General features: G+C 46.1%; 1 protein-coding gene across 1 annotated transcript; it reads left to right on the top strand.

Annotated features, from left to right (window-relative positions):
* Positions 1-431: 431 nt before the first annotated feature.
* On the top strand, positions 432-7,757 carry LOC142852360 (pyrethroid hydrolase Ces2e-like). Its single transcript, XM_075977079.1, is given in 12 exon segments — positions 432-579; positions 1,163-1,367; positions 2,082-2,223; positions 2,878-3,011; positions 3,091-3,349; positions 4,094-4,192; positions 4,476-4,616; positions 4,738-4,818; positions 5,261-5,405; positions 6,221-6,358; positions 6,762-6,834; positions 7,359-7,757. Coding segments are annotated over 12 exon segments (1,680 nt in total). The 5' UTR covers positions 432-503; the 3' UTR covers positions 7,546-7,757.
* Positions 7,758-12,559: the final 4,802 nt, after the last annotated feature.

Here is a 12,559-nt window from a genome sequence, read left to right on the forward strand (position 1 = left end):
ATTACTGAGCTCCTGCTGTATACACATCTCTGTGAGGTGTGCACTTCTTCTGATGTACAGAACACTTCACCAAGGCGTTTTTAGACACTATGTAACCCTCTTACCATTGGAAAGCTTTGCCATCAAATGATCTCTATACAATAAAATTTACCTTTCACTGGAGTAACTTGGTAAATTTGCATAAGAGGATGAGGTAAGCAACAATCCACACTTGAAGGATGGAAATAATTCTTTCACTGGGAAAATTTAGCTCATGATCCTTTATGTTAATCCGTCACGGTTTGAGTTCACTTGTTTTCATACAGGACTCCTGGTATCACAGAATTGCTTTAGATGCCATGATATCTCTTTCATGGAGGCCAAAGAGCAAGAACAAACTTTGCCCCGCCCTGCTGAATTTCTGTTACTTTATTGTAGGTCCACCATCCTGCCTGCGCAAGGCCCACATATTCTCTTTTCTGTCCGTGACACACAGCAACACGGACTCAGACTAGGAGCCGACCATGAAACTGGAAAGATTTCCTGGCTGGTTGAAGGCTGTGACCTGTGGGCTCCTGCTTCTCTTCCTGCATGTACAAGGTGAGACTCCTTCAGTGAGCACTGAGGACCAGGGTCAGGGCCGCCCAGATCTGCAGAGTGGGCAGCTTGTCTTACAGGAAGGAAGGAACCAACAAGGGATGGCAGATAAAAGGGTGGGAATTATGGACCTCCCTGTGCCCCCACCAAAACCCACACAATGAGCCCTGCAGCACCCAGAGGCTAGAGATGTCCTTACCCACAAAATCCATCCAGTGTAAGGAGGTCTGAGCAGCACTGGACCTGCAGATTAGGGGAAAGAACCAAGGGGACATTTCCTTCCTCTGTGCGTGTGTGTAGCTGCTACAGAACTCTGGATGATCATGAAAGTAATACATCCATGCTGCTGTGTGGCTCTGAGGATGTCTCCTTGTTGGTCACACGCTTGCACAGCCACCACTCAAAAGGAGCATGAACTAATTTCCTGGCCATTGGGACGATAAAGAAACTCCTATCCCCACATCTCACAGATAATCCCAGGCACCCCAGATTCCCTCCCCCATGGACCCTAGAGAAGATGAAGGGGGAAACAACAGTATGGTGGCAGCTGCCTGAGTAGCACTAACCCTGATGGCATCTCTCCCAGGCCAGGACTCAGCCAGCCCCATCAGGAACACACACACTGGCCAGGTTAGGGGAAGCCTCGTCAAGGCGAAAAACACCGAAGTTGGTGTCCACAGCTTCCTGGGAATCCCCTTTGCCAAGCCACCTATAGGACCACTGCGTTTTGCACCCCCTGAAGCCCCTGAGCCATGGAGTGGTGTGAGAGATGGGACCTCCTATCCAGCCATGTAAGTTCTGGGGTTCAGAGGACTTTCAGCCTCTGGGGTGAGGATGTGCTCTGAGCTCTGGGCCAGAATGAGGGGCTTCCTTCATCCCGACATAACAGAAGTTTTCTATATGTGATGTGCAGTCTGCCGTGCATTCTCAGATGCATGACTAAGGCTTCTAACAAAGCAACTTTGCCAGTCTCCTGGGTCATAGTCCAGTTCCTGTAGGGAGTTGTCTATCAGTTTTTCAGTGAGAAAGAGACTTTAAAAAAGGTTCCGAGATTCAGATTGTGCCAAATGATCTCTGCCACTATGGAAGAGATCTAGGGACAAGTGCCAATATAAACACATTAACCAGCCAAAACCCAGGGCCTAGTGCCATGTACTGTAAGTCTCTCAGGAGGGCATCAGGGATGTCCTTAGCCACTCCATCCTCAGCACTCACTGGGACAATCCATAGGCCAAGTGCCATTGTTTAAAAAAATGTCTAAAAGCTTCCTCTGGAAACTACGTGGGAATGCGAACTACCCTATGTTTCTGGATGTGGGGTGAAACCTGGTTCATTTCATTGAGCCTGTAGCCTTTACCTTGGTAGGAAAGGGCTTCAGAGCGTACTCGTGCGTTAGGGGAATATCTTGAAGGAAGGGGCCAAAAGTGTCGGAGAGAAAATCCATACTAAAACCCAATTTTAACTACCAGATATGTCGTGTAATAACTGTCTGTCATTGTCACCAGGTGTCCACAAAATGAGGATATGATGAATTCAGGGGTTTTGAAGATGATAAAACACTACATGCCTCCCATCTCTATGTCCGAGGACTGTCTGTATCTCAACATCTACACACCAGCTCATGCCCGTGAGGGCTCTAACCTGCCTGTGAGAGTTGGGCCATGGTCAACTGGGTGGAGGTGGAGATTTCTCTCTCAGGAGGATTAGAAGGCATAAAATCAACTGAGTTCCACTGCAGTGTAAACCCTAATGAGAAGTCTTTTCCTAATGTGTCCACGAGAGCCTTCTCAGTCATGGTGGGCAGCTAACCCCTGGATATAGGACACTGAGCACTGGAACTCTGAGAGGTCAGGGGTTGTGCTCCATGGACTCACTCAGGACATTCTCAACAAACTTGAGCCTTAGAGCCCAGGCAGGAATCCAAGGATGAGCATTGAGATAAGCCAAATTCCAACTTTGGGATATTGGTTGTGCCAATGAGATTTGGTGATGCTTTTGATTGATAATCAGGAAAACTGTTACAGAGACACCCTTCTCCACATTTTTGAGGAGTCTGGGAGTGATAGTGACATCACTCTGGACTTAAATCCATTAATCCAAACTGAGATTCTTGGTGTAACAGTGGGGCTTGGAAATACGCTGATGAGACTGTGTTCCTCACCTGTGGCCTGGGTCTTAGATGCTGAGGAGTCCTGTGTGTGTTTAGCTGCACAGATAGAAAGAAGACAATAATCTGGCAGGCAGTCCCTCTTGACCTTGTCCCCAATAGAAGCCTCCTGACATCTCTCTTGACCCCTCCAGGTGATGGTGTGGATCCATGGTGGTGCTCTGGTTATAGGCATGGCTTCTATGATTGATGGGTCCATACTGGCAGCCACTGAGGATGTGGCGGTGGTCACTATCCAGTACCGCCTGGGTGTCCTGGGCTTCTTCAGGTAAGCATGGGCTGGGCTGGGCAATGGTAGCTGAGAAGAACCTGGACAGACCTTTGATCCCTATCCTTCCACTTCTCAGCACTGGAGACCAGCACGCCAGAGGCAACTGGGGTTACCTGGACCAAGTGGCCGCCCTGCGCTGGGTCCAGCAGAACATCGCCCACTTTGGAGGCAACCCTGACCTTGTCACCATCTTTGGCGAGTAAGCAGGTGGTGCAAGTGTGTCTTCACATGTTCTGTCCCCCATGTCCAAAGGACTCTTCCACAGAGCCATCATGGAGAGTGGAGTAGCCGTGTTGCCTGGCCTCATCTCCAGCTCCTCTGAGGTGGTTTATGGAGTGAGTGCACTCTATTCCTCCAGCCCTGGCCTGCTGTCTTAGCGCTCACTCTCTAGGACTCTGCTGCTGCCATCAGCAGGAAAAATGAGGACCACGGGAAGTAACTTCCCTTCAGTACCTTCTGAAAGGCTCAAGGTTTAGATCCCTCACCCCTACCCCACCCCCACAGTTCTTATACAAGGTGTGTATGTTGTATGTTCACCAAAGCTGTACCTAGAACCTTCCATTATTGGCAAAAGCAAGTATGTGTGGGCTTGGGGGATGGTACAAGAGGCAGGAGAGCTTTCTGTGCAAGTATGAGGATCTGAGGTCAATTCCCCAGAACACACATATATCTGGGCGTGGTTTTTCTTGTCTCTAATCTAGGTGTTCCTATAGTGAGATGGGAAACAGGGACAGGTTAATCTCTGGAAGGTTACAGACTAGCTAGACCGGTGTAGGCTGCAGCAGAACCAGAGAGTATTTCTCAAACTAGATGGAAGGTGGGAAAAGGAAAAAGGGAAGGATAAGGGAGGGAGGGAGGGAGGGAGGGAGGGAGGGAGGGAGGGAAGGAGAGAGGGAGGAACGGAGAACTGCCACTGCTGACCAAGAGGAAAATGAGAACAATTTTGTTCTGACTCCAGTACACACACATTACACCGCATGGTATAATATTTAGAGCCAATGGCACACTCCCGGGCCTGGGAAAACTCCTCTGCCTGGAAGACAAGGCATCCAGGCAGCCTCATCCTCCTCCCTTTCCAGATTGTGGCCAATCTATCTGATTGCGCAGCTGTGGACACAGAGACCCTAGTGCGCTGCCTACGGGGCAAGAGTGAAGCAGAGATTCTGGCTATTAACAAGGTGCGGCTGGGAAGATGGCAGGTTGCAAGGTGTGTTACAGGTAGTCCTCATTAGTATGAGCAAATTACCTAAGCTCCATGGCTTAGTATCCTTTGAGTCCTGGGCAAAATCAATACCAGCATCGGCTGTTCCAAGTGCAAGGTCTCCTCAGGGGTGAGATGGAGAGGGGTGGAGAATAACCATCCCGAGACAAATCAGCAAGTGGAGAAGGCGTGGAGGTTACTCAGTGGTCATCAGCATATGTATTTCATTGACCTTCAGCATTGATTTTAATGCCCTTCAGGTCTTCAAGGTCATCCCCGCAGTGGTGGATGGAGAGTTCTTCCCCAGGCACCCTGAGGAGCTCTTGGCCTCTGCTGATTTTCACCCTGTCCCCAGCATCATTGGTGTCAACAATGATGAGTATGGTTGGCTTCTCCCTATGGTGAGGCTCAGTTCTAACCTCCTGGATGCCTGGGGACTCATATGGTGGGCAGTGGGAACTCAGAGATTCGTTGATCCATATCCATGTCATGGCATACTTAAAACCATTCTCCATATCCCAGTTCATGGGCTCTGCTCAGAAAATGAAGGGAATAACCAGACAAACCCTGCCTGCTGTTCTGAAGAGCACAACACCACAGATGGTGAGACTCGGGCCACTGCCACCACTGCAAGGACCCCTGACTAACTTTCATAAGGAGCATCTCCAGAAATAAGTGTGTATGTGTGTGTGCACATGCACGCGTGACCTACCTGTGTGTGTTCCTCTGTGTATGCCTGTGTGTGTGCATCTGTGTGTGTACGTGTGTGTACCTGTCTGTGTGTACCTGTGTGTATGCATGTCTGTGTGTACCTGTGTATTTGTGTGTACCTGTGTGTGCATGTTTTTATGTGTTCCTGTTTGTGTAACTCTGTGTGTGTGTATCTGTGTGTATACTTGTGTGTGCATGTCTGTGTGTACCTGTCTATCTGAGGTCACTCCAAGCTTTCCCCATACCGCACCTCTTTTGCATTTCCCCACTGAGCCTACTGCCTACACATCTTAGTGCCTGTGTCCCCCCATTCTTCTTGATTCCTGTGGTACAGATGCTGCCTCCCAAGTGTAGTGAACTGACAATGGAAGAGTACATGGGGGACACGGAGGACCCACAGACCCTCCAAATACAGTATGCAGAGATGATGGGAGACGTCACATTTGTGGTCCCTGCACTCCAAGTAGCACATTTTCAGCGTGAGTACATCTATGACAAGATCAAGGGAAGAAGCTCAGACAGTGGTTCCCAGGTTAGCTCTGTAGGGTCCAGGCTTGGCCTGTGTCTGAATAAGAGCTCTGGTTCCAGACAGCCAAGAGTCCTTTTTATTAATTTATTATTATTATTAATTATTCTCTCATATATTACATCCCAACCACAGTTTCCACTCGCTCTTCTCCTCCCAGTCTCTCTGTCCCTCCTGCCTCCCCATCCACCCCTCCTCTGTTTCCCTTCAGAAAAGGGCTGGCCTCCCAAGGATATCAGCCAAACATAGCATTTCATGTTGCAATAAGACCAGGTACCTCCCCTCATATTAAGGCTGAATGAGGCAACCCAGTAGGAGTAAAAGGGTCCCAAAAGCAGGCAACAGAGTCACAGACAGTTCCCACTCCCTCTGTTAGGAGTTCCACAAAAACACCAAGCTATGCCACTATGACATACATGCAAAGGACCTAGCTTAGACCAACGCAGGCTCCCTGTTGGTTGGTTCAAAACTGAGAGTCTTTATTGAGTAAATCCTTATATTGAGTGTGAGAGAATGACATCTTATCCAGTTACAGAGGAGGAAGTGACTAAGTGATACTCTGTGACTTGACCAACCTACTCAGCTGTGGAGGGCAGAGTCATTATTTAACAGGGGGATTTCCACAGCCAATGCTCAATGCTGGAGCTCCCCACTCAACTGTTGTAAGTCCAGATAACTTGAAACCAAGCTGTCTTGTCACCAAATGTGTGTGAGAACAGTTCTAGGCAAAGTGCTGCCATGAACATCACCCCAGGTCCTCTCACGCAGGTTCCCACGCTCCTGTCTACTTCTATGAGTTCCAGCATCGGCCCAGCTTTTTCAAGGATATCAAACCACCCCATGTAAAGGCTGACCATGGTGATGAGATTCTTTTTGTCTTTGGGTCCTTCTTCTGGGGTGTGAAAAGTGAGTCTTCCTTATTTTCCATGAGTTGAATGAGGTCTCAGATGGCTCTCTGGGGGACTCCTGAACTCTCAGTCCATTTGAAGAAACCTGTAGATATATATATATAGTTATATAGATATATGTAGGTAGATAGATAGATAGATAGATAGATAGATAGATAGATAGATAGATATGGTTTAAAAACTGGACCCATTCCAGGCTAGCCTGTAATGGGGAAGACAGCACATCAATCAGGTCAAGAATTCAATTAGAGGCTTCCATGGATCATGGATACTGTAAATAGTGATGAAGGGAGGTAACAAAACCAATAGTTTGGGGTCAGACAACAGTTGGAATCGTGACTCTGAAGCATGAGTTGGCAGTTCTATGGGGTGGCCTGACTTGGTCTTCCTCATGACTCCAGTTGACTTCACTGAGGAGGAAGAGCTACTGAACAGGAGGATGATGAAGTACTGGGCCAACTTTGCAAGACATGGGTGAGAACACACCTCTCTCTCAACCTTTCTAGGGCTCCTTTTTGGATGGAGGCCTTCTTATTATGCATAGATATTTCATCACATGATGGAGTCTTCTCTACCCACTTACACACTTACAAAGACACTTTGTGGGTGTCAGTTACTGGTCATCTCACAGTGACCTGGCTCATGGACCATAGTGCTATGGGACTGTTCTTTAGATCTTACCTCTCGGAGACATAAAACAGGTCAGGTATTTGTCTCCCATCTGAAGCAGAAACCAGAGTGTGGCACTTGTATCCCTACAAGTGTACCTGTGTGTATACCTATGTGTGTGCCTGTGTGTGTGCATCTCTGTGTGTGTACCTACCTGTGTGTGTGTACCTACCTGTGTGTGTGTACCTCTGTGTGTGTGTCCCATCAGTCCCTGTCCCATCAGCCCCTTCACCACTGACCTAATTGTTCCACTGCCCTGACTCAAATCAAGGGGTCAGACTTTGTATCAGAGTGACCTCACCCTTCCCCCCTGGCTGGCATATCCACAGGAACCCCAATAGTGAGGGTCTACCCTACTGGCCCATGATGGATGATGATGAGCAGTACCTGCAGCTGGACATCCGGCCTGCTGTGGGCCGAGCCCTGAAGGCCAGAAGGCTGCAGTTCTGGACCCAAACTCTGCCCCAGAAGATCCAGGAGCTAAAGGGGGCTCAGGAGGGCCACAAAGAGTTGTAGTACTCTGTGTGAAGAAAGGCGTGTGGACTTCATAGACATGTGGGCTCTCTCTAAGGTTTGGACAGCCTTTTGACCCTAACACTCACATAATCATTCCTAACATAAACAGCCACCCCTTTTACCAATCCGTATGACAAGACCTCTGCATGTCACTCCTTGACAAGACACTGCTGTTCTTCTGGTAGATTCACTCAATAAAAGTTCTTGTAACAATGTGGAATACGGATGTGACCCCCAAAGTCCCATGGTCTTCACAAATTCCGGCTGCTGTTCCAAATAGATCACTAACCGCCAGCAGGTCTTGTGATACGTATCTGTGGCTCCAGCTATTCAGAAACTGAGACAGGACTATTGAATCAGTCTGGGAGTTCCATACTGACTTGGACAACATAGCAAAACCCGTATCTCAAAAATAGAAACAATTGTCAACTTGGTAATATACATACAGAAATATATGTAAAGTTCTGTGGACTGAAAAATACAGGGTCTACAAAGGAATCTGAGCCACACGGGCTGCCAGAGCTCAGCTCCTAGACCTCTCTGACATCAGTTACTGAGCACACCAGCTACGGAAAACTCTGGACAGATTATCCTAGTAGAGGAAATCTCATCTATTTCCTTCCCAAATTTCTATTGTCCACTTTTGTGAGAAGCTGGACTTGATATGTTCATAAACACCTAAGGTTTATGCAGGAGAGAGGTGCTTGGCCAACAGACTAGGTGGGCCCAGTTTCTCAGACTAGAGGCTGACCTTGTGGGAAGGTACCATGGAGGGAGGAGTTTATAAAGATGGTAGACAAGAATGAGGGAACTGTGTGTCTCCCAGTGCCCTCACCAAAGCCCACACAATGACCCCTGAAACACCCAGAGAACGAGAGATGTCCTTACCAAAAAAGCCATCCAGGATAAGGAGGTCTGAGCAGCACTGGACCTGCAGATTAGGGGAAAGAGAGGGACATTTCTTTCCTCTGTGCGTGTGTGTAGCTGCTACAGAACTCTGGATGATAATGAAAATAATACATCCATGCTGCCAAGTGGCTCTGAGGATGTCTCCTTATTAGACAGACACATGAACAGCCACCATGCAGAAAGAGCATGGGCTATGTTCCAGGCCACTGGGGCAATAGAGAGAACCCTAGCCCTGCATCTCACAGCTGAACCCAGACACCCCAGATTCTGTTTCCCAAGTACCCTAGTGAAAATGAGCTATGAAACAACAGTCTGGTGGCAGAAGAGTGGACAGTACTAACCCTGTTGGCATCTCTTCACCCACAGGTCTGGACTCAGGCAGCCCCATCAGGAACACACACACAGGCCAGGTTAGAGGAAGCCTCGCCAAGGTAAAAAACACTAAAGTTGGTGTCCACAGCTTCCTGGGAATCCCCTTTGCAAGCCACCTGTAGGACCACTGTACTTTACACCCCCTGAAGCCCCTCCCTGAGCCATGGAGTGGTGTAAGAGATGGGACCTCCTATCCAGCCATGGAAGTTCTAGGGTCCAGAGAACTTTCAGGCCCTGGGGTGAGAATGTACTCTGAACTCTAGGTCATAATGAAGGGCTTCCTTCATCCCAACCTAATAGAAGTTTTCTGTCCATGATGTGCAGTCTGTTGTGCATTTTCAGACACGTGACTAAGGCTTCTAACAGAACAACTTTGCCAATCTCCTGGGTCAGAGGTCAGTACCTGTAGGGAGTTATCTCTTGGTTTTATAGTGAGAAGATATCAACGGCTCCCAGATTCAGACTATGCCAAGCGATCTTTGCCAGCGTGGGAGAGGTCTGTGAACAAGGGTTAGTGTAGACATAGAGAGAAGAAGAACCCAGACTCAAGTATCATATACTGTAAGTCTCTCATCTTGAAATTTGCACCTAAGTGAATGGAACTAGAAAAAGACTATCATGACTGAGGTAACCCAGACCCAGAAAGACAAACACAGTATGTAATCACTCATAAGTGGATATTAGATGCAAAGAAAGGGATAACCAGGGTACAATCCACAACCCCTGAGAAGCTAGGTACCAAGGAGAACCCTAAGAGAGACATGCATGGATGCCCCTGGGAAGGGGAAATAGATAAGATCTCCTGAGCAAATGGAGTAGGAGAAGGAGAAGTGAAGGGGACAGAAGAGAACATGAGGGAATGGGGTGCTTGAGTTGGGGAACCTTTGAGAAGGAGGCCAAGGAAAGAGATATCTTGATAGAGGGGGGGGCATTATAGAGTTAGGGGCAAATTTGGTGCTATGGAAACTCCCAGGAATCGACAAGGATGAACTGTAGTGGCATTTCATTTATATTTTAATAAGTAGAGCTTGCCTTTTATTTAATAAGTAAAACAGCCCCACTGGTCAACCTTACAGACCAGCCAGTGATAACACACACCTTTAATCCCAGTAGCCACACTAGTTGCCTTAAAAACCTGGCAGTGTATACCTTTAATCCCATTCTGAGATCCTGAGAGGCAGGATTGCCATTTCTTTTTCTTTTCTTTTCTTTTCTTTTCTTTTTTTTTATTTTCGAGACAGGGTTTCTCCATAGCTTTTTGGTTCCTGTCCTGGAACTAGCTCTTGTAGACCAGGCTGGCCTCGAACTCACAGAGATCCGCCTGCCTCTGCCTCTCGAGTGCTGGGATTAAAGGCGTGCACCACCACGTTTAGGTTTAGGATTGCCATTTCAAACTGAGGTAGAGGTAAGAGCCAGTGGCTGGCTGTTTTGATTTTCCAACCTTCATGTTGAACTCCAATTTCTGTTTCTGAGAATTTATTAATTTTGTGTCAATGACCCTAGCTAAAACTCCTAGAAATAGTGGAGAGGGTGCATAAACTGGCTTTCTGCTGTAATCAGATTGATGACCACCCTAATTGTCACCATAAAACCTTCATCCAGTAACTGATGGAAGTAGATGCAGAGATCCACAGCTAAGCACTGGACCGAGCCCCTGGAGTCCAGTTTAAGAGGGGGAGGAGGGATTTTATGAGCAAGAGATCAAGATTATGGTGGGGAAACCCACAGAGACAGGTGACCCAAGCTAGTGGGTGCTCACTGACTCTGGACTGTGTGCTGAGGAACTTGCATAGGAATTAACTAGGCCCTCAGAATGTGGGTGACAGTTCAGTGGTTTGGGCAGGCCACTGGCTGCGGGACCAGGATTTATTTATTCCCAGTACATGAACTGGGTTTTTGGAGCCCATTCCCTATGGAGTAATACCTTGCTCAGCATTGACTCCCTATGGGAGGCCTTACCCTTTCTGAGGAGTGAATGGGGTGTTAGGTGGGGGAAGGTGGGGACAGCAGGAGGAGAGGAGGGCAGGAGAACTGTGGTTAGTATGTAATATGATAACAAACTTTTAAATAAAAGTTTTTAAAAATAATATTCTACATTTCCCCTTTTCCTCTAAGTAAAATGAAATGTTTTAACTTTAACATAGTAATGCCATGTTATATACAACAATAACAAGGAAGGATTACATCCATAATGCTTGGTCCATTTGTATTTGGCAAATTCAAAGAAATCCATTATTTATCCTGTCTTAGAGAGTTCAAAGTTTTGTACCTAATTTATCTTCTGTTATAAATAAAGAAAACTATAATAGTCTAGTCTTCAACTTTATCAAATACCCCAGAGAATATAGTATTACCTAAGTAAACCAAAAGTGCACTGCAAGCAAATTCCAAAACTAAAAACAATGGAGACATCTGGCTGCTGTGACAATCACCCAAGGTTCTTCTGCAATGCCAGGGCATCAATTTTTGGCCTACATGCCCAGAATATCAGACAGACTCTTCTGTAAAGAAGAAATTTTTGAAGTACTGTCCCTCTTGGTTTTGGCAAAGTTCAACAGTCTTTTCCTCTTGTGTCCTGCTTGTTTTATTTGCACAGCATACTGTTTCTCAGTCCAGTGACTAACATTGCCATGATGTAAGAGTCAATTCCATATAGAGATCCTTCCATGCCTATCATCTTCTCTGAAAATATTGGTGCTGCTAGGAGTAGACGTGTCTCACTGTCATGAAAACCTCATGTTATTAAACATATTAGATGCCCTATTCTTTAGATCTTAAAATGTTTGAAGATTGTCTATATAAATATATCTACATAACTTTGAAAACATACCTAATATGACTACAACTTTGACTACCATAGATGAATAATTACTAGCCCACATTTCTTAATTATAGATTATATTTTAATGAGCTTCATAAGCACAATACCTTAAACAAGATTAGAAACATAATACAATATAATAAAAAACAACTTTAAATTTATATCAATGTACCAAAGTCCATACCAATGCAAAATATTTAAGGTTAATAGTTGTCTTTTTATCTTATATTCCTACATTCACTTTAAATGATGACAAACACCCATAACCCACCAAATAACCAAAACTCACCTTCCCACCTCCTAAGAATGTGTGTGCTGAATTCTCTAGACTGCCTCATGTTGTCTGTGGATGAAGGCATATTTAAGGAACCTAGAAAATTGAAATAATGATCAAGTCCTAATGAAACTAACAATAACATTTGTTGTCCAGTCTCTGTGCAATAGGAAAGTGTAAGGCTTATCTGTGGTCCTGACTAGAACACTCTGTAAGGCTGGACCATCTCAGCCAGCAGCCTTGAGACTGTTCTGGATGGAAGAACTCCAAGGAAATGGCAACAGAAGCACTCTGAGGGGCTGGATCACCTGAGCCACCTGTTTTCTCCAGAATCTGGTTCCCCTGCTATGAAAACACATAAATTTTCAAAGGTAACATACATTTCTGCATTAACAGAAGTATGGACTATAGGTTGTGCACAAGGCAACCAAAGATGATTTTCCTTTAATTTATATTTGCAGGTAAAATATATATCACCTCTCTTGCAGTTATTCTAGGTTTATTTTTTTATGTCTGTAGTTAGGATTTTCAGGGGGGTCTTCACCTATCAAACCTGATCACTATTAACCTTTAATAAATCCGTAGCCTTTCATTTCCTGTGAGGGGAAAAAGCATAATCTCTTCTTGAAAGCAACACA

Source organism: Microtus pennsylvanicus, chromosome 6, assembly GCF_037038515.1.
Source record: "Microtus pennsylvanicus isolate mMicPen1 chromosome 6, mMicPen1.hap1, whole genome shotgun sequence".
Classification (NCBI taxonomy): Eukaryota; Metazoa; Chordata; class Mammalia; order Rodentia; family Cricetidae; genus Microtus; species Microtus pennsylvanicus.